Genomic DNA, 25,610 nt, shown 5'->3' on the forward strand with positions numbered 1-25,610 from the left:
ATAGTACTGGGAGAGACACACAGAGCTCACATCCAGCCTATATTACTGGAAGAGACACACACAGAGATCACATCCAGCCTATATTTACTGGGAGAGCCACACAGAGCTCACATCCAGGCTATATTACTGGGAGAGACACACACAGAGCTCAAATCCAGCCTATATTACTGGGAGAGACACACAGAGCTCACATCCAGCCTATATTACTGGGAGAGACACACAGACCTCACATCCAGCCTATATTACTGGGAGAGACACACAGAGCTCACATCCAGCCTATATTACTGGAGAGACACACAGACCTCACATCCAGCCTAAATCACTGGGAGAGACACACAGAGCTGACATCCAGCCTATATTACTGGGAGAGACACACAGACCTCACATCCAGCCTATATTACTGGGAGAGACACACAGACCTCACATCCAGCCTATATTACTGGGAGAGAAACACAGACCTCACATCCAGCTTATATTACTGGGAGAGACACACAGAGCTCACATCCAGCCTATATTAATGGGAAAGACACACAGAGCTCACATCCAGCCTATATTACTGGGAGAGACACACAGAGCTCACATCCAGCCTATATTACTGGGAGAGACACACAGACCTCACATCCAGCCTATATTACTGGGAGAGAAACACAGACCTCACATCCAGCTTATATTACTGGGAGAGACACACAGAGCTCACATCCAGCCTATATTACTGGGAGAGACACACAGAGCTCACATCCAGCCTATATTACTGGGAGAGACACACAGACCTCACATCCAACCTATATTACTGGGAGAGACACACAGACCTCACATCCAGCCTATATTACTGGGAGAGACACACAGAGCTCACATCCAGCCTATATTACTGGGAGAGACACACAGAGCTCACATCCAGCCTATATTACTGGGAGAGACACACAGAGCTCACATCCAGCCTATATTACTGGGAGAGACACACAGAGCTCACATCCAGCCTATATTACTGGGAGAGACACAGAGCTCACATGCAGCTTATATTACTGGGAGAGACACACAGACCTCACATCCAGCCTATATTACTGGGAGAGACACACAGACCTCACATCCAGCCGATATTACTAGGAGAGACACACAGACCTCACATCCAGCCTATATTACTGGGAGAGACACACAGACCTCACATCCAGCCTATATTTCTGGGAGAGACACACAGAGCTCACATCCAGCCTAAATTACTGGGGGAGACACACAGAGCTCACATCTAGCCTATAGTACTGGGAGAGACACACAGAGCTCCCATCCAGCCTATATTACTGGAAGAGACACACACAGAGCTCACATCCAGCCTATATTACTGGAAGAGACACACACAGAGATCACATCCAGCCTATATTACTGGGAGAGAAACACAGCAGAGCTCACATCCAGCCTATATTACTGGGAGAGACACACAGAGCTCACATCCAGCCTATATTACTGGAGAGACACACAGAGCTCACATCCAGCCTATATTACTGGGAGAGACACACAGAGCTCACATCCAGGCTATATTACTGGGAGAGACACACAGAGCTCACATCCAGCCTATATTACTGTGAGAGACACACAGAGCTCACATCCAGCCTATATTACTGGGAGAAACACACAGAGCTCACATCCAGCCTATATTACTGTGAGAGACACACAGAGCTCACATCCAGCCTATATTACTGGGAGAGACACACAGAGCTCACATCCAGCCTATATTACTGGGAGAGACACACAGAGCTCACATCCAGCCTATATTACTGGGAGAGACACACAGAGCTCACATCCAGCCTAAATTACTGGGGGAGACACACAGAGCTCACATCTAGCCTATAGTACTGGGAGAGACACACAGAGCTCACATCCAGCCTATATTACTGGAAAAGACACACACAGAGATCACATCCAGCCTATATTACTGGGAGAGACACACACAGAGCTCAAATCCAGCCTATATTACTGGGAGAGACACACAGAGCTCCCATCCAACCTGTATTACTGGGAGAGACACAAATACCTCACATCCAGCCTATATTACTGGGAGAGACACACAGAGCTCACATCCAGCCTATATTACTGGGAGAGACACAAAGAGCTCACATCCAGCCTATATTACTGTGAGAGACACACAGAGCTCACATCCAGCCTATATTACTGTGAGAGACACACAGACCTCACATCCAGCCTATATTACTGGGAGAGACACACAGACCTCACATCCAGCTTATATTACTGGGAGAAACACACAGAGCTCACATCCAGCCTATATTACTGGGAGAGACACACAGACCTCACATCCAGCCTGTATTACTGGGAGAGACACACAGAGCTCACATCCAGCCTATATTACTGGGAAAGACACACAGAGCTCACATCCTGCCTATATTACTGGGAGAGACACACAGAGCTCACATCCAGCCTATATTACTGGGAGAGAGACACACAGAGCTCACATCCAGCCTATATTACTGGGAGACACACACAGACCTCCCATCCAGCCTATATTACCGGAGAGACACACAGACCTCACATCCAGCCTATATTACTGGGAGAGACACACAGACCTCACATCCAGCCTATATTACTGGGAGAGACACACAGAGCTCACATCGAGCCTATATTACTGGGAGAGACACACAGAGCTCACATCCAGCCTATATTACTGGGAGAAACACACAGAGCTCACATCCAGCCTATATTACTGGGAGAGACACACAGGGCTCACATCCAGCCTATATTACTAGGAGAGACGCACAGGGCTCACATCCAGCCTGTATTACATTACGGAGCCTTCTTCCATTATCAGCTCTGTTTCAGCACCTTTTGCACCAATAGACAGGTCACACAGCGTCATCTCTATGGACCATGGCAGTAATTTAGTAGTGATATTCTTGCACACAGGGGCAGTATTATAGTAGTTATATTCTTGTACATAGGGGCAGTATTATAGTAGTTATATTCTTGTACATAGGGGCAGTATTATAGTAGTTATATTCTTGTACATAGGGGCAGTATTATAGTAGTTATATTCCTGTACATAGGGGGCAGTATTATAGTAGTTATATTCTTGTACATAGGGGCAGTATTATAGTAGTTCTATTCTTGTACATAGGGGCAGTATTATAGTAATTATATTCTTGTACATAGGGGACACTATTATAGTAGTTATATTCTTGTACATAGGGGCAGTATTATAGTAGTTATATTCTTGTACATAGGGGCAGTATTATAGTAGTTATATTCTTGTACATAGGGGGCGGCAGTATCATAGTAGTTATATTCTTGTACATAGGGGGCGGCAGTATCATAGTAGTTATATTCTTGTACATAGGGGCAGTATTATAGTAGTTATATTCTTGTACATAGGGGGCAGTATTATAGTAGTTATATTCTTGTACATAGGGGCAGTATTATAGTAGTTATATTCTTGTACATAGGGGCAGTATTATAGTAATTATATTCTTGTACATAGGAGCAGTATTATAGTAGTTATATTCTTGTACATAGGGGCAGTATTATAGTAGTTATATTCTTGTACATAGGGGCAGTATTATAGTAGTTATATTCTTGTACATAGGGGCAGTATTATAGTAGTTATATTCTTGTACATAGGGGCAGTATTATAGTAGTTATATTCTTGTACATAGGGGCAGTATTATAGTAGCTATATTCTTGTACATAGGGGCAGTATTATAGTAGCTATATTCTTGTACATAGGGGCAGTATTATAGTAGTTATATTCTTGTATATAGGGGCAGTATTATAGTAGTTATATTCTTGTACATAGGGGCAGTATTATAGTAGTTATATTCTTGTACATAGGGGCAGTATTATAGTAGTTATATTCCTGTACATAGGGGGCAGTATTATAGTAGTTATATTCTTGTACACAGGGGGCAGTATTATAGTAGTTATATTCTTGTACATAGGGGGCAGTATTATAGTAGTTATATTCTTGTACATAGGGGCAGTATTATAGTAGTTATATTCTTCTACATAGGAGCAGTATTATAGTAATTATATTCTTGTACATAGGGGGCAGTATTATAGTAGTTATATTCTTGTACATAGGGGCAGTATTATAGCAGTTATATTCTTGTACATAGGGGGCAGTATTATGGTAGTTATATTCTTCTACATAGGAGCAGTATTATAGTAGTTATATTCTTGAACATAGGGGCAGTATTATAGTAGTTATGTTCTTGTACATAGGGGCAGTATTATAGTAGTTATATTCTTGTACATAGGAGGCAGTATTATAGTAGTTATATTCTTGTACATAGGGGCAGTATTATAGTAGTTATATTCTTGTACATAGGGGCAGTATTATAGTAGTTATATTCTTGTACATAGGGGCAGTATTATAGTAGTTATATTCCTGTACATAGGGGGCAGTATTATAGTAGTTATATTCTTGTACATAGGGGGCAGTATTATAGTAGTTATATTCTTGTACATAGGGGCAGTATTATAGTAGTTATATTCTTGTACATAGGGGCAGTATTATAGCAGTTATATTCTTGTACATAGGGGGCAGTATTATAGTAGTTATATTCTTATACATAGGGGCAGTATTATAGTAGTTATATTCCTGTACACAGGGGGCAGTATTATAGTAATTATATTCTGGTACATAGGGGCAGTATTATAGTAGTTATATTCTTGTACATAGGGGCAGTATTATAGTAGTTATATTCTTGTACATAGAGGGCAGTATTATAGTAGTTATATTCTTGGACATAGGGGGCAGTATTATAGTAGTTATATTCTTGTACATAGGGGCAGTATTATAGTAGTTATATTCTTGTACATAGGAGCAGTATTATAGTAGTTATATTCTTGTACATAGGGGCAGTATTATAGTAGTTATATTCTTGTACATAGGAGCAGTATTATAGTAGTTATATTCTTGTACATAGGTGGCAGTATTATAGTAGTTATATTCTTGTACATAGGTGGCAGTATTATAGTAGTTATATTCTTGTACATAGGGGCAGTATTATAGTAGTTATATTCTTGTACATAGGGGCAGTATTATAGTAGTTATGTTCTTGTACATAGGGGCAGTATTATAGTAGTTATATTCTTGTACATAGGAGGCAGTATTATAGTAGTTATATTCTTGTACATAGGGGCAGTATTATAGTAGTTATATTCTTGTACATAGGGGCAGTATTATAGTAGTTATATTCTTGTACATAGGGGCAGTATTATAGTAGTTATATTCCTGTACATAGGGGGCAGTATTATAGTAGTTATATTCTTGTACATAGGGGGCAGTATTATAGTAGTTATATTCTTGTACATAGGGGCAGTATTATAGTAGTTATATTCTTGTACATAGGGGCAGTATTATAGCAGTTATATTCTTGTACATAGGGGGCAGTATTATAGTAGTTATATTCTTATACATAGGGGCAGTATTATAGTAGTTATATTCCTGTACACAGGGGGCAGTATTATAGTAATTATATTCTGGTACATAGGGGCAGTATTATAGTAGTTATATTCTTGTACATAGGGGCAGTATTATAGTAGTTATATTCTTGTACATAGAGGGCAGTATTATAGTAGTTATATTCTTGGACATAGGGGGCAGTATTATAGTAGTTATATTCTTGTACATAGGGGCAGTATTATAGTAGTTATATTCTTGTACATAGGAGCAGTATTATAGTAGTTATATTCTTGTACATAGGTGGCAGTATTATAGTAGTTATATTCTTGTACATAGGGGCAGTATTATAGTAGTTATATTCTTGTACATAGGAGCAGTATTATAGTAGTTATATTCTTGTACATAGGTGGCAGTATTATAGTAGTTATATTCTTGTACATAGGTGGCAGTATTATAGTAGTTATATTCTTGTACATAGGGGCAGTATTATAGTAGTTATATTCTTGTACATAGGAGCAGTATTATAGTAGTTATATTCTTGTACATAGGTGGCAGTATTATAGTAGTTATATTCTTGTACATAGGTGGCAGTATTATAGTAGTTATATTCTTGTACATAGGGGCAGTATTATAGTAGTTATATTCTTGTACATAGGGGCAGTATTATAGTAGTTATATTCTTGTACATAGGAGCAGTATTATAGTAGTTATATTCTTGTACATAGGTGGCAGTATTATATTAGTTATATTCTTGTATCTAGGGGCAGTATTATAGTAGTTATATTCTTGTATATAGGGGCAGTATTATAGTAGTTATATTCTTGTATATAGGAGGCAGTATTATAGTAGTTATATTCTTGTACAAAGGGGGCAGTATTATAGCAGTTATATTCTTCTTAGTGGAGTTGTTCGTGCTGTAGTAACATGGTGTTACAGAGTAATCTGTGATGGTAAGAGGTTTGTAGCTGTATTCTGCTTTGCAGGTCGGACATTAGGTCACAGGAGGAGCGTGTTGCAGAAGACGTTTACTTTGCTGCTCACCTCAGACATCTGGGGGAAGAGAGAGATGGCTAAAGGGAGAGCCAGTCCGAAGGCAGCAAGGCACACAAGGCTATGCACGGGAAGGATCAGTCTTGGATATGTTCGCAGCAATGATGTCCTGGAAAAAGACAGAGATGGACAATGGGTCAAAAAAGACAACGCGCCACTTCCAACATGGCGTCAATCCAGACCCCAGGGCTGCAGCTATAGAGGCGAGTAATGCTCTAGGACTGGAGAATATGAAGGTCTGGCAGATGATAGCCAATGGCAGGTATACAATGAGGCAGTAAGCATGCAGACCCCATAGTTGGATGTATGACTAGCTATGGACCCAGATAATAAAACGAATTAGAAATCAAAAATATGTGTCCCCCTATATGTGGGCCAGGAACCCCACCATATAAAAGCCATTGTACATTAGTGTGTTTCTGGGAATAGCTGTAAAGATCACCACCACCGAGCTAACCGGAAGCTAGAACTGCCCGATCCTCATACCCGAGATATCGTTGCATCGCGCCGTCCTGATTTCTACCGTTTAATATTATTATCACCATGTTCCTTCAGGCAAATAGGAAACATGGAAAAACAAGGGCGAGGATCCTAGTAACAGCCCTCAACATCCAGGGGCGCGGGGACGGCCAAGAGGAGGCGGGTATGTGCTCACATTACTGAATATTGGTCTCCTGAGAGTCATAGTCACAGACAGGGAGAGGATATAACGGGGAGCACCCGAGCATGGCAGTGCCCGCTCATCACTAGTTACCAGTACGGAGCACCCGAGCATGGTAGTGCCCGCTCATCACTAGTTACCAGTACTGAGCACCCGAGCATGGTAGTGCCCGCTCATCACTAGTTACCAGTACTGAGCACCCGAGCATGGTAGTGCCCGCTCATCACTAGTTACCAGTACTGAGCACCCGAGCATGGTAGTGCCCGCTCATCACTAGTTACCAGTACTGAGCACCCGAGCATGGTAGTGCCCGCTCATCACTAGTTACCAGTACTGAGCACCCGAGCATGGTAGTGCCCGCTCATCACTAGTTACCAGTACTGAGCACCCGAGCATGGTAGTGCCCGCTCATCACTAGTTACCAGTACTGAGCACCCGAGCATGGTAGTGCCCGCTCATCACTAGTTACCAGTACTGAGCACCCGAGCATGGTAGTGCCCGCTCATCACTAGTTACCAGTACTGAGCACCCGAGCATGGTAGTGCCCGCTCATCACTAGTTACCAGTACTGAGCACCCGAGCATGATAGTGCCCGCTCATCACTAGTTACCAGTACTGAGCACCCCAGCATGGTAGTGCCCGCTCATCACTAGTTACCAGTACTGAGCACCCGAGCATGGTAGTGCCCGCTCATCACTAGTTACCAGTACTGAGCACCCGAGCATGGTAGTGCCCGCTCATCACTAGTTACCAGTACTGAGCACCCGAGCATGGTAGTGCCCGCTCATCACTAGTTACCAGTACTGAGCACCCGAGCATGGTAGTGCCCGCTCATCACTAGTTACCAGTACTGAGCACCTGAGCATGGTAGTGCCCGCTCATCACTAGTTACCAGTACAGAGCATCCGAGCATGGTAGTGCCCGCTCATCACTAGTTACCAGTACTGAGCACCCGAGCATGGTAGTGCTCGCTCATCACTAGTTACCAGTACCGAGCACCCGAGCATGGTAGAGCCCGCTCATCACTAGTTACCAGTACTGAGCACCCGAGCATGGTAGTGCCCGCTCATCACTAGTTACCAGTACTGAGCACCCGAGCATGGTAGTGCCCGCTCATCACTAGTTACCAGTACTGAGCACCCGAGCATGGTAGTGCCCGCTCATCACTAGTTACCAGTACTGAGCACCCGAGCATGGTAGTGCCCGCTCATCACTAGTTACCAGTACTGAGCACCCGAGCATGGTAGTGCCCGCTCATCACTAGTTACCAGTACTGAGCACCTGAGCATGGTAGTGCCCGCTCATCACTAGTTACCAGTACAGAGCATCCGAGCATGGTAGTGCCCGCTCATCACTAGTTACCAGTACTGAGCACCCGAGCATGGTAGTGCTCGCTCATCACTAGTTACCAGTACTGAGCACCCGAGCATGGTAGTGCCCGCTCATCACTAGTTACCAGTACTGAGCACCCGAGCATGGTAGTGCCCGCTCATCACTAGTTACCAGTACTGAGCACCCGAGCATGGTAGTGCCCGCTCATCACTAGTTACCAGTACTGAGCACCCGAGCATGGTAGTGCCCGCTCATCACTAGTTACCAGTACTGAGCACCTGAGCATGGTAGTGCCCACTCATCACTAGTTACCAGTACTGAGCACCCGAGCATGGTAGTGCCCGCTCATCACTAGTTACCAGTACTGAGCACCCGAGCATGGTAGTGCCCACTCATCACTAGTTACCAGTACTGAGCATCCGAGCATGGTAGTGCCCGCTCATCACTAGTTACCAGTACTGAGCACCCGAGCATGGTAGTGCCCGCTCATCACTAGTTACCAGTACAGAGCATCCGAGCATGGTAGTGCCCGCTCATCACTAGTTACCAGTACTGAGCACCCGAGCATGGTAGTGCCCGCTCATCACTAGTTACCAGTACTGAGCACCTGAGCATGGTAGTGCCCGCTCATCACTAGTTACCAGTACTGAGCACCTGAGCATGGTAGTGCCCGCTCATCACTAGTTACCAGTACTGAGCACCTGAGCATGGTAGTGCCCGCTCATCACTAGTTACCAGTACTGAGCACCCGAGCATGGTAGTGCCCGCTCATCACTAGTTACCAGTACTGAGCACCCGAGCATGGCAGTGCCCGCTCATCACTAGTTACCAGTACTGAGCACCCGAGCATGGTAGTGTCCGCTCATCACTAGTTACCAGTACTGAGCACCCGAGCATGGCAGTGCCCGCTCATCACTAGTTACCAGTACTGAGCACCCGAGCATGGTAGTGTCCGCTCATCACTAGTTACCAGTACTGAGCACCTGAGCATGGTAGTGCCCGCTCATCACTAGTTACGAGTACTGAGCACCCGAGCATGGTAGTGCCCGCTCACTAGTTACCAGTACTGAGCACCTGAGCATGGTAGTGCCCGCTCATCACTAGTTACGAGTACTGAGCACCTGAGCATGGTAGTGCCCGCTCATCACTAGTTACGAGTACTGAGCACCCGAGCATGGTAGTGCTCACTCATCACTAGTTACCAGTACTGAGCACCCGAGCATGGAAGTGCCCGCTCATCACTAGTTACCAGTACTGAGCACCCGAGCATGGTAGTGCTCACTCATCACTAGTTACGAGTACTGAGCCCCCGAGCATGGTAGTGCCCGCTCATCACTAGTTACCAGTACTGAGCACCCCAGCATGGTAGTGCTCGCTCATCACTAGTTACGAGTACTGAGCACCCGAGCATGGTAGTGCCCGCTCATCACTAGTTACCAGTACTGAGCACCCGAGCATGGTAGTGCCCGCTCATCACTAGTTACCAGTACTGAGCACCCGAGCATGGTAGTGCCCGCTCATCACTAGTTACCAGTACTGAGCACCTGAGCATGGTAGTGCCCGCTCATCACTAGTTACCAGTACTGAGCACCCGAGCATGGTAGTGCTCGCTCATCACTAGTTACCAGTACTGAGCACCCGAGCATGGTAGTGCTCGCTCATCACTAGTTACCAGTACTGAGCACCCGAGCATGGTAGTGCTCGCTCATCACTAGTTATCAGTACTGAGTACCCGAGCATGGTAGTGCCCGCTCATCACTAGTTACCAGTACTGAGCACCCGAGCATGGTAGTGCCCGCTCATCACTAGTTACCAGTACTGAGCACCCGAGCATGGCAGTGCCCGCTCATCACTAGTTACCAGTACTGAGCACCCGAGCATGGTAGTGCCCGCTCATCACTAGTTATCAGTACTGAGCACCCAAGCATGGTAGTGCCCGCTCATCACTAGTTACCAGTACTGAGCACCCAAGCATGGTAGTGCCCGCTCATCACTAGTTACCAGTACTGAGCATCCGAGCATGGTAGTGCCCGCTCATCACTAGTTACCAGTACAGAGCATCCGAGCATGGTAGTGCCCGCTCATCACTAGTTACCAGTACTAAGCACCTGAGCATGGTAGTGCCCGCTCATCACTAGTTACCAGTACTGAGCATCCGAGCATGGTAGTGCCCGCTCATCACTAGTTACCAGTACTAAGCACCTGAGCATGGTAGTGCCCGCTCATCACTAGTTACCAGTACTGAGCACCTGAGCATGGTAGTGCCCGCTCATCACTAGTTACCAGTACTGAGCACCCGAGCATGGTAGTGCTCGCTCATCACTAGTTACCAGTACTGAGCATCCGAGCATGGTAGTGCCCGCTCATCACTAGTTTCCAGTACTGAGCACCTGAGCATGGTAGTGCCCGCTCATCACTAGTTACCAGTACAGAGCATCCGAGCATGGTAGTGCCCGCTCATCACTAGTTACCAGTACTGAGCACCTGAGCATGGTAGTGCCCGCTCATCACTAGTTACCAGTACTGAGCACCCGAGCATGGTAGTGCCCGCTCATCACTAGTTACCAGTACTGAGCACCCGAGCATGGTAGTGCCCGCTCATCACTAGTTACCAGTACTGAGCACCCGAGCATGGCAGTGCCCGCTCATCACTAGTTACCAGTACTGAGCACCCGAGCATGGTAGTGCCCGCTCATCACTAGTTATCAGTACTGAGCACCCGAGCATGGTAGTGCCTGCTCATCACTAGTTACCAGTACTGAGCACCCGAGCATGGTAGTGCCCGCTCATCACTAGTTATGAGTACTGAGCACCCAAGCATGGTAGTGCCCGCTCATCACTAGTTACCAGTACTGAGCACCCGAGCATGGTAGTGCCCGCTCATCACTAGTTACCAGTACTGAGCACCCGAGCATGGTAGTGCCTCCCTCATCACTAGTTACCAGTACTGAGCACCCGAGCATGGTAGTGCTCGCTCATCACTAGTTACCAGTACTGAGCACCCGAGCATGGTAGTGCTCGCTCATCACTAGTTACCAGTACTGAGCACCTGAGCATGGTAGTGCTCGCTCATCACTAGTTACCAGTACTGAGCACCCGAGCATGGTAGTGCCCGCTCATCACTAGTTACGAGTACTGAGCACCTGAGCATGGTAGTGTCCGCTCATCACTAGTTACGAGTACTGAGCACCTGAGCATGGTAGTGCCCGCTCATCACTAGTTACGAGTACTGAGCACCCGAGCATGGTAGTGCTCACTCATCACTAGTTACCAGTACTGATCACCTGAGCATGGTAGTGCCCGCTCATCACTAGTTACGAGTACTGAGCACCTGAGCATGGTAGTGTCCGCTCATCACTAGTTACGAGTACTGAGCACCTGAGCATGGTAGTGCCCGCTCATCACTAGTTACGAGTACTGAGCACCCGAGCATGGTAGTGCTCACTCATCACTAGTTACCAGTACTGAGCACCCGAGCATGGAAGTGCCCGCTCATCACTAGTTACCAGTACTGAGCACCCGAGCATGGTAGTGCTCACTCATCACTAGTTACGAGTACTGAGCCCCCGAGCATGGTAGTGCCCGCTCATCACTAGTTACCAGTACTGAGCACCCCAGCATGGTAGTGCTCGCTCATCACTAGTTACGAGTACTGAGCACCTGAGCATGGTAGTGCCCGCTCATCACTAGTTACCAGTACTGAGCACCCGAGCATGGTAGTGCCCGCTCATCACTAGTTACCAGTACTGAGCACCCGAGCATGGTAGTGCCCGCTCATCACTAGTTACCAGTACTGAGCACCTGAGCATGGTAGTGCCCGCTCATCACTAGTTACCAGTACTGAGCACCCGAGCATGGTAGTGCTCGCTCATCACTAGTTACCAGTACTGAGCACCCGAGCATGGTAGTGCCCGCTCATCACTAGTTACGAGTACTGAGCACCTGAGCATGGTAGTGCCCGCTCATCACTAGTTACGAGTACTGAGCACCCGAGCATGGTAGTGCTCGCTCATCACTAGTTACGAGTACTGAGCCCCCGAGCATGGTAGTGCTCGCTCATCACTAGTTACGAGTACTGAGCACCCGAGCATGGTAGTGCCCGCTCATCACTAGTTACCAGTACTGAGCACCCGAGCATGGTAGTGCCCGCTTATCACTAGTTACCAGTACTGAGCACCCGAGCATGGTAGTGTCCGCTCATCACTAGTTACCAGTACTGAGCACCCGAGCATGGTAGTGCCCGCTCATCACTAGTTACCAGTACTGAGCACCTGAGCATGGTAGTGCCCGCTCATCACTAGTTACCAGTACTGAGCACCCGAGCATGGTAGTGCCCGCTCATCACTAGTTACCAGTACAGAGCACCCGAGCATGGTAGTGCTCGCTCATCACTAGTTACCAGTACTGAGCACCCGAGCATGATAGTGCCCGCTCACTAGTTACCAGTACTGAGCACCTGAGCATGGTAGTGCCCGCTCATCACTAGTTACGAGTACTGAGCACCTGAGCATGGTAGTGCCCGCTCATCACTAGTTACCAGTACTGAGCACCCGAGCATGGTAGTGCCCGCTCATCACTAGTTACCAGTACTGAGCACCCGAGCATGGTAGTGCCCGCTCATCACTAGTTACGAGTACTGAGCACCTGAGCATGGTAGTGCCCGCTCATCACTAGTTACGAGTACTGAGCACCCGAGCATGGTAGTGCTCACTCATCACTAGTTACCAGTACTGAGCACCCGAGCATGGTAGTGCTCACTCATCACTAGTTACGAGTACTGAGCACCCGAGCATGGTAGTGCCCGCTCATCACTAGTTACGAGTACTGAGCACCTGAGCATGGTAGTGCCCACTCATCACTAGTTACCAGTACTGAGCCCCCGAGCATGGTAGTGCTCGCTCATCACTAGTTACGAGTACTGAGCACCCGAGCATGGTAGTGCCCACTCATCACTAGTTACCAGTACTGAGCACCCGAGCATGGTAGTGCCCACTCATCACTAGTTACCAGTACTGAGCCCCCGAGCATGGTAGTGCTCGCTCATCACTAGTTACGAGTACTGAGCACCCCGAGCATGGTAGTGCCCGCTTATCACTAGTTACCAGTACTGAGCACCCGAGCATGGTAGTGTCCGCTCATCACTAGTTACCAGTACTGAGCACCCGAGCATGGTAGTGCCCGCTCATCACTAGTTACCAGTACTGAGCACCTGAGCATGGTAGTGCCCGCTCATCACTAGTTACCAGTACTGAGCACCCGAGCATGGTAGTGCCCGCTCATCACTAGTTACCAGTACAGAGCACCCGAGCATGGTAGTGCTCGCTCATCACTAGTTACCAGTACTGAGCTCCCGAGCATGGTAGTGCCCGCTCATCACTAGTTACCAGTACTGAGCACCCGAGCATGGTAGTGCCCGCTCACTAGTTACCAGTACTGAGCACCTGAGCATGGTAGTGCCCGCTCATCACTAGTTACGAGTACTGAGCACCTGAGCATGGTAGTGCCCGCTCATCACTAGTTACCAGTACTGAGCACCCGAGCATGGTAGTGCCCGCTCATCACTAGTTACCAGTACTGAGCACCCGAGCATGGTAGTGCCCGCTCATCACTAGTTACCAGTACTGAGCACCTGAGCATGGTAGTGCCCGCTCATCACTAGTTACCAGTACTGAGCACCTGAGCATGGTAGTGCCCGCTCATCACTAGTTACGAGTACTGAGCACCTGAGCATGGTAGTGCCCGCTCATCACTAGTTACGAGTACTGAGCACCCGAGCATGGTAGTGCCCGCTCATCACTAGTTACGAGTACTGAGCACCTGAGCATGGTAGTGCCCGCTCATCACTAGTTACGAGTACTGAGCACCCGAGCATGGTAGTGCTCACTCATCACTAGTTACGAGTACTGAGCACCCGAGCATGGTAGTGCCCACTCATCACTAGTTACCAGTACTGAGCACCCGAGCATGGTAGTGCCCACTCATCACTAGTTACCAGTACTGAGCCCCCGAGCATGGTAGTGCTCGCTCATCACTAGTTACGAGTACTGAGCACCCGAGCATGGTAGTGCCCGCTTATCACTAGTTACCAGTACTGAGCACCCGAGCATGGTAGTGTCCGCTCATCACTAGTTACCAGTACTGAGCACCCGAGCATGGTAGTGCCCGCTCATCACTAGTTACCAGTACTGAGCACCTGAGCATGGTAGTGCCCGCTCATCACTAGTTACCAGTACTGAGCACCCGAGCATGGTAGTGCCCGCTCATCACTAGTTACCAGTACAGAGCACCCGAGCATGGTAGTGCTCGCTCATCACTAGTTACCAGTACTGAGCACCCGAGCATGGTAGTGCCCGCTCACTAGTTACCAGTACTGAGCACCTGAGCATGGTAGTGCCCGCTCATCACTAGTTACGAGTACTGAGCACCTGAGCATGGTAGTGCCCGCTCATCACTAGTTACCAGTACTGAGCACCCGAGCATGGTAGTGCCCGCTCATCACTAGTTACCAGTACTGAGCACCCGAGCATGGTAGTGCCCGCTCATCACTAGTTACCAGTACTGAGCACCTGAGCATGGTAGTGCCCGCTCATCACTAGTTACCAGTACTGAGCACCTGAGCATGGTAGTGCCCGCTCATCACTAGTTACGAGTACTGAGCACCTGAGCATGGTAGTGCCCGCTCATCACTAGTTACGAGTACTGAGCACCCGAGCATGGTAGTGCTCACTCATCACTAGTTACCAGTACTGAGCACCCGAGCATGGTAGTGCTCGCTCATCACTAGTTACGAGTACCAAGCTCCAGAGCATGGCAGTGCCCGCTCATCACTATTCATCATTAAATGCTCCACTGTTGGGTAATTTATATACTATAAATCTAGCTAAAGCCACAATATATCTACTCCCTCTAAAAGTGCTTGCTATACTGACACTATACTACTGTATCCCTAAGCATTTTATGTGAATGATTCTTGGTTATGATGTTGCCTTCTAGTGGATACCTTAATTTTTATCTTGTACGTTCATCGGTTTATAATAAAGTACTCATGATTTTCTAATAAATTTGGGGTCTTCGTGCATTTTTTCCATCTCCTCGGGTATAGGTAATGTGAGTTTTAATAGAGGTGCGTTCCCTGGACATGAAGGCAACGGTCACAGATAAGGATTAGATTAGGATCATCTTGATACAAAAGAGACTTTTGAGCTGATTTTTGACTCCCGTTGTCCTTGTGACCGGACCCCCAGAGGTGACCACGTATAATTCTGAAGTCAAAATAGCAATGGAAAAGAAGCCAAGGGAATCTTTGGTGAAGGATCAAAACTTTCTGCTCCATTAACTAGAAATATAATATATAAAAATTAGAAATAGAAAATTTAAAGCTGCTTAGGAAAGAATATAATATATAAATAATATCGCCTTAATTTCCTTGTGAATTATATTATTGAGTGTGGTTTTGAATAATAAATTAGTTTTTTTGCTACAATTGTTTTTAGGGGAAGAGAGAATGTGATTAAACGGAAAAGAAAATCAGTAGCCATCCAATAGAAATCTAAAAATGTTTTTTTGCTCTTTTTTTTTTTAGAATATAGAAAAAAAAAGTGAATAAAAGGTAAAGAAAAAAAAAAAGAATTTTCAAGCCCTAAAATACATGAAAAAATAGTGATATTAAGCAACTTTGGAAAATGTCTTGAAGAAATGGTGCAAGCGCCCGTATGGTCTTTGCCTTTTTTGCATTCTGTATCTGGAAGTTACATTTAATCCATTTACTTACCCCAAACTATGAAATATTTATTTTTTTTTTAATTTGCGGAAAGTGGGGAATTCTGGGAACTAGAAAATTAGAAAGAATTTGTAACATCCTGAATAAAAATCCAAAAATGTCTCTCGGTCTATGTTTGTATTTTCTGCTTCTTGTTTTTTGTTAGGAAAAAAAAAGTTGAAAGATGTTTAATAAATGAAAAACAAAACAAAAATAACTAATTTTATAGAAAAAAGGTACGCTGAGCAACTTTAGCAAATGTCTTCGAGGAACTTAAATATCGACTGTGCACGTTCCGCTTATGGTCTTTGCCTTTTTTTTTTCTTTTCTTTTTGCATTCTGTATCTGACAGTTAAATTTAATTTTTCTATTTGTCCATAAATATTTTTACAAATTTGGGAAAAAAAAAAAAAAAAAAATCAGATAAATTTGAGAATAAAATGGATTTTCAGAATCGGACAAATTTAAATTTAAGAATATTTAAATATTCTTAATATAATATAAATAAATATAATTAATAATATAATTTATAATATATATATATATAGATACGGTATATATATATATATATATAAATATATATATATATATATATAATATATTATATATATATATTTATATATAATATATTATATAATATAATATATCGTATATAATTTAATATAGAATAAATATAATTTATATATAAAATATATAATAATGTCTTTGAGGAACTTAAGCATCGACTGTGCACGTTGTGCTTTTTTTTTTGCATTCTGTATCTGAAAGTTAAATTTAATCTTTCTATTTGTCTATAATTATTTGTACATATTTTGAAAAAAAAAAAAATCAGATAAATTTGAGAATAAAATGGATTTTCAGAATCGGACAAATTTAAATTTAAGAATATTTAAATATTCTTCATATAATATAAATAAATATAATAATTATTAATATATATTATATAATATATATTATATACCATATCATATATAATTTAATATATAAAATAAATTTATATATAACATATAATAATGTCTATGAGGAACTTAAGCATCGACTGTGCACGTTGTGCTTTTTTTTTTTTGCATTCTGTATCTGAAAGTTAAATTTAATCTTTCTATTTAACCATAAATATTTGAACAAATTTTGAAAAAAAAAAAAAAAAAAAAAAATCAGATAAATTTGAGAATAAAATGGATTTTCAGAATCAGACAAATTTAAATTTAAGAATATTTAAATATTCTTAATATAATATAAATAAATATAATAATAATAATATAATTTATAATATATATATATATATATATATATATATATATATATATATATATATATATATATATATATATTACGGTATATAATATATCATATACTATATCATATATAATTTAATATATAATAAATATAATTTATATTTAACATATAATAATGTCTTTGAGGAACTTAAGCAAAGACTGCACGCTGCGCTTATGCTCTTTGCCTTTTTTTTTTCATTCTGTATCTCAAAGTTAATCTATTTGTCCATAAATATTTTTACAAATTTCAAAAAATAAGAAAATGAAAAAAAAAAAAAATCAGATAAATTTGAGAATAAAATGGATTTTCAGAATCGGACAATTTTAAATTTAAGAATATTTAAATATTCTTAATATAATACCGTATAAATAAATAAAATACATAATAGTATTATTATTATTAATAATAATAACAATTATAAAATATTATATATAATATATTATATAATTTAATATATACTAAATATAATTATATATATATATATATATATATATATATATATATATATAAAATAAATAACAAATAAATATAAATATTCTTAATATAATATAAATAAATATTTAAATTTAAGAATAAATTAAAAAATTGAGAATTTATTTTTTTTTCATTTTGCGGGGTCGAATAAATAGTTGAAACAGAATTGGAGTTACAGGTGATTTTCGGCGCAGTGGAGGAACAGGCGAGGGCTAATCCTCCCGACAGTCCCCCCGCTCAGCTGGCTCAATCTGGAAATTAAGTCATATTTTTAATGGAGTGGTAGCCGTCCCCTTCTTAACACCCAATCTTGGCAGATACCCATGAAGTTTTTTTTTTATCAGGCATTTCAAAGCCTTGAGGCTCTTTGTGAAGATGACTGAACCCAACAGATAATTTCTGTCTATCTTCTGCGGCCATCAATAGACCAATTGGTTCCCCTAATTAACAGTTATCGCTCATTAGGTGGAAGGGATAAGTTTTGGTTGCAGGGTGTCTGCTTCCTATATGCATGTGCACAAAGAAAGATGGATGTGAGAGCGAGTCACTTAATGACTTCAGTAAGCGAACATTCAAATGAGGCCCTAAGGGCTGCGAGTTACCGATGGAGCAGGAGGGCTGCGCCAACCCTGGCTTTGTCTGATAAAACTTCCCCATGATCCAGAGCCGGGGATGTGTTGGAACACCTACGCAGGAAATAGCACGAGCGATCAGAGCTAGCGTGAAAGTGTGTCAGCGACAGCGAGGTGACAGGTACAAGACATTACAAAGCGCAGCCTCTACACCGGACAGATTGCCAGTTTTAATGATGGTGTAAGGTTCATTTTATTTCTCGCAGGTAGAAAACAAAAAAGTGCTTCTGGAGCAGCTGACGCCGTTTCTGTGCCAGCCGCCTCGCTCTGCCATTGTGCTCCGATCTGCATATGTGGTGACACAAAATTTAACAAATGTGACTGAAATAGACAAATCAGGATGTGGCTTGAGTGTAGTGCCGCCGCTAGATCATCATAGGGAGGAATAAATAATGAGCGGCGGCGCTTCACGCCTAGGATGAGACAAGAACGCTCCAGTGGCGTCATGCTCGGATCAGCTCTTTGATCCCATTCAGTGGGGCCATCCTTCCACGAGGATGGAGTTTCCTACAATGGAAATATTGTTTGTAATCTGTCAATTGGATTCTGGGAACATTCGATGGTGACGTCTACACAGGTGTGTGATGTCATTAACATGCACAGAGGGTGGTGATGTCACTAGAATTCACAGTGAAGTAGAATGCTCAACTGCTGAAGTCACCAGTGTACATGTATTGTGATGTCACTAGAATGTACAGAGCATCATGAGGTGTGACGTCACCACAATGGTCAGAGGATTGTGATGTCACTAGAATGTACAGAGCGTTATGAGGTGTGATGTCACCACAATGGTCAGAGGATTGTGATGTCACTAGAATGTACAGAGGATTGTGATGTCACTAGAATGTACAGAGGCTTTTGATGTCACTAGAATGTACAGAGGATTGTGAGGTCACTAGAATGGTCAGAGGATGTTTTGTCACTAGAATGTATAGAGCGTTATGAGGTGTGATGTCACCACAATGGTTAGAGGATTGTGATGTCACTAGAATGTACAGAGGATTGTGATGTCACTAGAATGTACAGAGGGTTGTGAAGACAATAGAATGCTCAGAGGATTGTGATGTCACTAGAATGCTCAGAGGATTGTGAGGTCACTAGAATGCTCAGAGGATTGTGAGGTCACTAGAATGCTCAGAGGATTGTGAGGTCACTAGAATTATCAGAGGATTGTGAGGTCACTAGAATGCTCAGAGGATTGTGATGTCACTACAGTGTTCAGAGAATTGTGATGTAACTAGAATGCTCAGAGGATTGTGATGTCACTAGAATGCTCAGAGGATTGTGAGGTCACTACAGTGTTCAGAGGATTGTGATGTAACTAGAATGTACAGAGGATTGTGATGTCACTAGAATGCTCAGAGGATTGTGAGGTCACTACAGTGTTCAGAGGATTGTGATGTAACTAGAATGCTCAGAGGATTGTGATGTCACTAGAATGCTCAGAGGATTGTGAGGTCACTAGAATGCTCAGAGGATTGTGAGGTCACTACAGTGTTCAGAGGATTGTGATGTAACTAGAATGCTTAGAGGATTGTGATGTCACTAGAATGTACAGAGGGTTGTGAAATAACTAGAATGTACAGAGGATTGTAAAGACAATAGAATGCTCAGAGGATTGTGATGTCACTAGAATGCTCAGAGGGTTGTAATGTCACTAAATTGTATAGAGGATTGTGATGTCACTAGAATGCTCAGAGGGTTGTAATGTCACTAAATTGTATAGAGGATTGTGATGTCACTAGAATGCTCAGAGGATTGTGAGGTCACTAGAATGCTCAGAGGGTTGTAATGTCACTAAATTGTATAGAGGATTGTGATGTCACTAGAATGCTCAGAGGATTGTGAGGTCACTAGAATGCTCAGAGGATTGTGAGGTCACTAGAATGCTCAGAGGATTGTGAGGTCACTAGAATTATCAGAGGATTGTGAGGTCACTAGAATGCTCAGAGGATTGTGAGGTCACTAGAATGCTCAGAGGATTGTGAGGTCACTACAGTGTTCAGAGGATTGTGATGTAACTAGAATGTACAGAGGATTGTGATGTCACTAGAATGCTCAGAGGAATGTGATGCCACTAGAATGTACGAAGGTTTGTGATGTCACTAGAATGCCCAAAAGGTTTTTGATGTCACAACAATGTACAAAGGATTGTGATGTCACAAGAATGCTCAGAAGATTGTGATGTCACTAGAATGAATTGAACATCACAATGTCTTAAAACACATAGCGGGTTGTCATGTTACTAAAATGAAGAGAGGATTGTGACTTCAGAAATGATGTTGCTGGTATGAGAAAGCCCAGATCATTGTCGGATAACTAGATTGTTTGAAGGATTGTGATGAGGCAATGAAATAACCGTTCTTATAATCTAAATGTGACAATGATGTCACTAGAATCAATGGATGATTGTAAAAAGACTGAAATACATGGAGAATTCTGATATCATGATATTCCACAGATTATCCATAGCAGGTGAAGTCGAGCACAACTTTTCAGTGCATAAAACAGTTAAGCTGTATACGTATAGTAAGTAAATGTAATCTTCACAAAGAGCATAGTTAGCCAGAGTTCTGTAAACTTCACAGACGATGGCGAGATATCACAACCATTCCAGGGTAACTGGAATGTAGAGAAGATTGTGGTGTCACTAGAATGTGCATAGAGAAGATTGTGATGTCACTAGAATGCCCAGAAGATTGTGATGTCACTAGAATGCCCAGAGGATTGTGAGGTCACTAGAATGCTCAGAGGATTGTGAGGTCACTAGAATGTACAGAGGATTGTGATGTCACTAGAATGTACAGAGGATTGTGAGGTCACTAGAATGTACAGAGGATTGTGATGTCACTAGAATGTACAGAGGATTGTGATGTCACTAGAATGTACAGAGGACTGTGATGTCACTAGAATGTACAGAGGATTGTGATGTCACTAGAATGTACAGAGGATTGTGATGTCACTAGAATGTAGAGAGGATTGTGATGTCACTAGAATGTACAGAAGATTGTGATGTCACTAGAATGTACAGAGGATTGTGATGTCACTAGAATGTACAGAGGATTGTGATGTCACTAGAATGTACAGAGGATTGTGATGTCACTAGAATGTACAGAGGATTGTGATGTCACTAGAATGTACAGAGGATTGTGATGTCACTAGAATGTACAGAGGATTGTGATGTCACTAGAATGTACAGAGGATTGTGATGTCACTAGAATGTAGAAAGGATTGTGATGTCACTAGAATGCACAGAGGGTTGTGATGTCACTAGAATGTACAGAGGATTGTGATGTCACTAGAATGCCCAGAGGATTGGGATGTCACTAGAGTGTTCAGAGGATTGTGCTGTCACTAGAATGCCCAGAGGATTGTGATGTCGATAGAGTGTTCAGAGGATTGTGATGTCATTGGAGTGTTCAGAGGATTGTGATGCCACTAGAATGTTCAGAGGATTGTGATGTCACTAGAATGTTCAGAGGATTGTGCTGTCACTAGAATGCTCAGAGGATTGTGCTGTCACTAGAATGCTCAGAGGATTGTGATGTCACTAGAATGTTCAGAGGATTGTAATGTCACTAGAATGCTCAAAGGATTGTGATGTCACTAGAATGTACAGAGGATTGTGATGTCACTAGAATGCTCAGAGGATTGTGATGTCACTAGAATGTACAGAGGATTGTGATGTCACTAGAATGCTCAGAGGATTGTGATGTCACTAGAATGTACAGAGGATTGTGATGTCACTAGAATGCTCAGAGGATTGTGATGTCACTAGAATGTTCAGAGGATTGTGATGTCATTGGAGTGTTCAGAGGATTGTGATGCCACTAGAATGTTCAGAGGATTGCTATTTCACTAGAATGTACAGAGGATTATGATGTCATTGGAGTGTTCAGAGGATTGTGATGTCATGGGAGTGTTCAGAGGATTGTGATGTCACTAGAATGCTCAGAGGATTGTGATGTCACTAGAATGTTCAGAGGATTGTGATGTCATTGGAGTGTTCAGAGGATTGTGATGCCACTAGAATGTTCAGAGGATTGCTATTTCACTAGAATGTACAGAGGATTATGATGTCATTGGAGTGTTCAGAGGATTGTGATGTCATGGGAGTGTTCAGAGGATTGTGATGTCATGGGTGTGTTCAGAGGATTGTGATGTCACTAGAATGTTCAGAGGATTGTGATGTCATTGGAGTGTTCAGAGGATTGTGATGTCACTAGAATGCTCAGAGGATTGCTATTTCACTAGAATGTACAGAGGATTATGATGTCATTGGAGTGTTCAGAGGATTGTGATGTCATGGGAGTGTTCAGAGGATTGTGATGTCACTAGAATGTTCAGAGGATTGTGCTGTCACTAGAATGCTCAGAGGATTGTGCTGTCACTAGAATGCTCAGAGGATTGTGATGTCACTAGAATGTTCAGAGGATTGTAATGTCACTAGAATGCTCAAAGGATTGTGATGTCACTAGAATGTACAGAGCATTGTGATGTCACTAGAATGCTCAGAGGATTGTGATGTCACTAGAATGCTCAGAGGATTGTGATGTCACTAGAATGTACAGAGGATTGTGATGTCACTAGAATGCTCAGAGGATTGTGATGTCACTAGAATGTACAGAGGATTGTGATGTCACTAGAATGTACAGAGGATTGTGATGTCACTAGAATGTACAGAAGATTGTGATGCCACTAGAATGTACAGAGGATTGTGATGTCATTGGAGTGTTCAGAGGATTGTGATGTCATGGGAGTGTTCAGAGGATTGTGATGTCACTAGAATGTTCAGAGGATTGTGCTGTCACTAGAATGCTCAGAGGATTGTGATGTCACTAGAATGTTCAGAGGATTGTAATGTCACTAGAATGCTCAAAGGATTGTGATGTCACTAGAATGTACAGAGGATTGTGATGTCACTAGAATGCTCAGAGGATTGTGATGTCACTAGAATGTACAGAGGATTGTGATGTCACTAGAATGCTCAGAGGATTGTGATGTCACTAGAATGTTCAGAGGATTGTGATGTCATTGGAGTGTTCAGAGGATTGTGATGCCACTAGAATGTTTAGAGGATTGCTATTTCACTAGAATGTACAGAGGATTATGATGTCATTGGAGTGTTCAGAGGATTGTGATGTCATGGGAGTGTTCAGAGGATTGTGATGTCACTAGAATGTACAGAGGATTGTGATGTCACTAGAATGCTCAGAGGATTGTGATGTCACTAGAATGTACAGAGGATTGTGATGTCACTAGAATGCTCAGAGGATTGTGATGTCACTAGAATGTTCAGAGGATTGTGATGTCACTAGAATGTACAGAAGATTGTGATGCCACTAGAATGTACAGAGGATTGTGATGTCACTAGAATGTACAGAGGATTGTGACGTCACAAGAATGTACAGAGGATTGTGACGTCACAAGAATGTACAGAGGATTGTGAGGTCACTAGAATGTACAGAGGATTGTGATGTCACTAGAATGCCCAGAGGATTGTGATGTCACTAGAATGTACAGAGGATTGTGATGTCACTAGAATGTACAGAGGATTGTGATGTCACTAGAATGTACAGAAGATTGTGATGCCACTAGAATGTACAGAAGATTGTGATGCCACTAGAATGTACAGAGGATTGTGATGTCACTAGAATGCTCAGAGGATTGTGATGTCACTAGAATGTTCAGAGGATTGTGATGCCACTAGAATGTACAGAAGATTGTGATGTCACTAGAATGTACAGAGGATTGTGATGTCACTAGAATGTACAGAGGATTGTGATGTCACTAGAATGTACAGAGGATTGTGATGTCACTAGAATGTACAGAAGATTGTGATGCCACTAGAATGTACAGAGGATTGTGATGTCACTAGAATGTACAGAGGATTGTGACGTCACAAGAATGTACAGAGGATTGTGAGGTCACTAGAATGTACAGAGGATTGTGATGTCACTAGAATGCCCAGAGGATTGTGATGTCACTAGAATGCCCAGAGGATTGTGATGTCACTAGAATGTACAGAGGATTGTGATGTCACTAGAATGTACAGAAGATTGTGATGCCACTAGAATGTACAGAGGATTGTGATGTCACTAGAATGTACAGAGGATTGTGACGTCACTAGAATGTACAGAGGATTGTGTTGTCACTAGAATGTCCAGAGGATTGGGATGTCACTAGAATGCCCAGAGGATTGTGATGTCGCTAGACTGTTCAGAGGATTGTGATGTCACTAGAGTGTTCAGAGGATTGTGATGTCACTAGAGTGTTCAGAGGATTGTGATGTCACTAGAATGTCCAGAGGATTGGGATGTCACTAGAATGCTCAGAGGATTGTGATGTTGCTAGAGTGTTCAGAGGATTGTGATGTCATTGGAGTGTTCAGAGGATTGCTATGTCACTAGAATGTTCAGAGGATTGCTATTTCACTAGAATGTACAGAGGATTATGATATCATTGGAGTGTTCAGAGGATTGTGATGTCACTAGAATGTTCAGAGGATTGTGATGTCACTAGAATGTTCAGAGGATTGTGATGTCACTAGATTGCTCAGAGGATTGTGCTGTCACTAGAATGCTCAGAGGATTGTGCTGTCACTAGAATGCTCAGAGGATTGTGATGCCACTAGAATGTTCAGAGGATTGTAATGTCACTAGAATGTACAGAGGATTGTGATGTCATTGGAGTGTTCAGAGGATTGTGATGTCACTAGACTGTACAGAGGATTGTGATGTCATTGGGGTGTTCAGAGGATTGTGATGTCAATAGAATGCTCAAAGGATTGTGATGTCACTAGAGTGCTCAAAGGATTGTGATGTCACTAGAATGTACAGAGGATTGTGATGTCACTAGAATGTACAGAGGATTGTGCTGTCACTAGAATGCTCAGAGGATTGTGATGTCAATAGAATGCTCAAAGGATTGTGATGTCACTAGAGTGCTCAAAGGATTGTGATGTCACTAGAATGTACAGAGGATTGTGATGTCACTAGAATGTACAGAGGATTGTGA

At 43.1% G+C, this 25,610-nt stretch overlaps 1 protein-coding gene across 1 annotated transcript in view; it reads right to left on the reverse strand.

The window, feature by feature from the left end:
• The window catches only part of SFXN5 (sideroflexin 5), a 261,225-nt gene that overhangs the window by 75,972 nt on the left and 159,643 nt on the right, over positions 1-25,610 (reverse strand). Inside the window, exon 13 of the mRNA XM_075346236.1 lies at positions 6,449-6,566. Within this exon, the coding sequence (XP_075202351.1) occupies positions 6,449-6,566 (118 nt within the window). The remainder of the gene's footprint in view (positions 1-6,448; positions 6,567-25,610) is intronic.

This window comes from Anomaloglossus baeobatrachus, chromosome 1 (genome assembly GCF_048569485.1).
Source record: "Anomaloglossus baeobatrachus isolate aAnoBae1 chromosome 1, aAnoBae1.hap1, whole genome shotgun sequence".
In the NCBI taxonomy this organism is placed as follows: Eukaryota; Metazoa; Chordata; class Amphibia; order Anura; family Aromobatidae; genus Anomaloglossus; species Anomaloglossus baeobatrachus.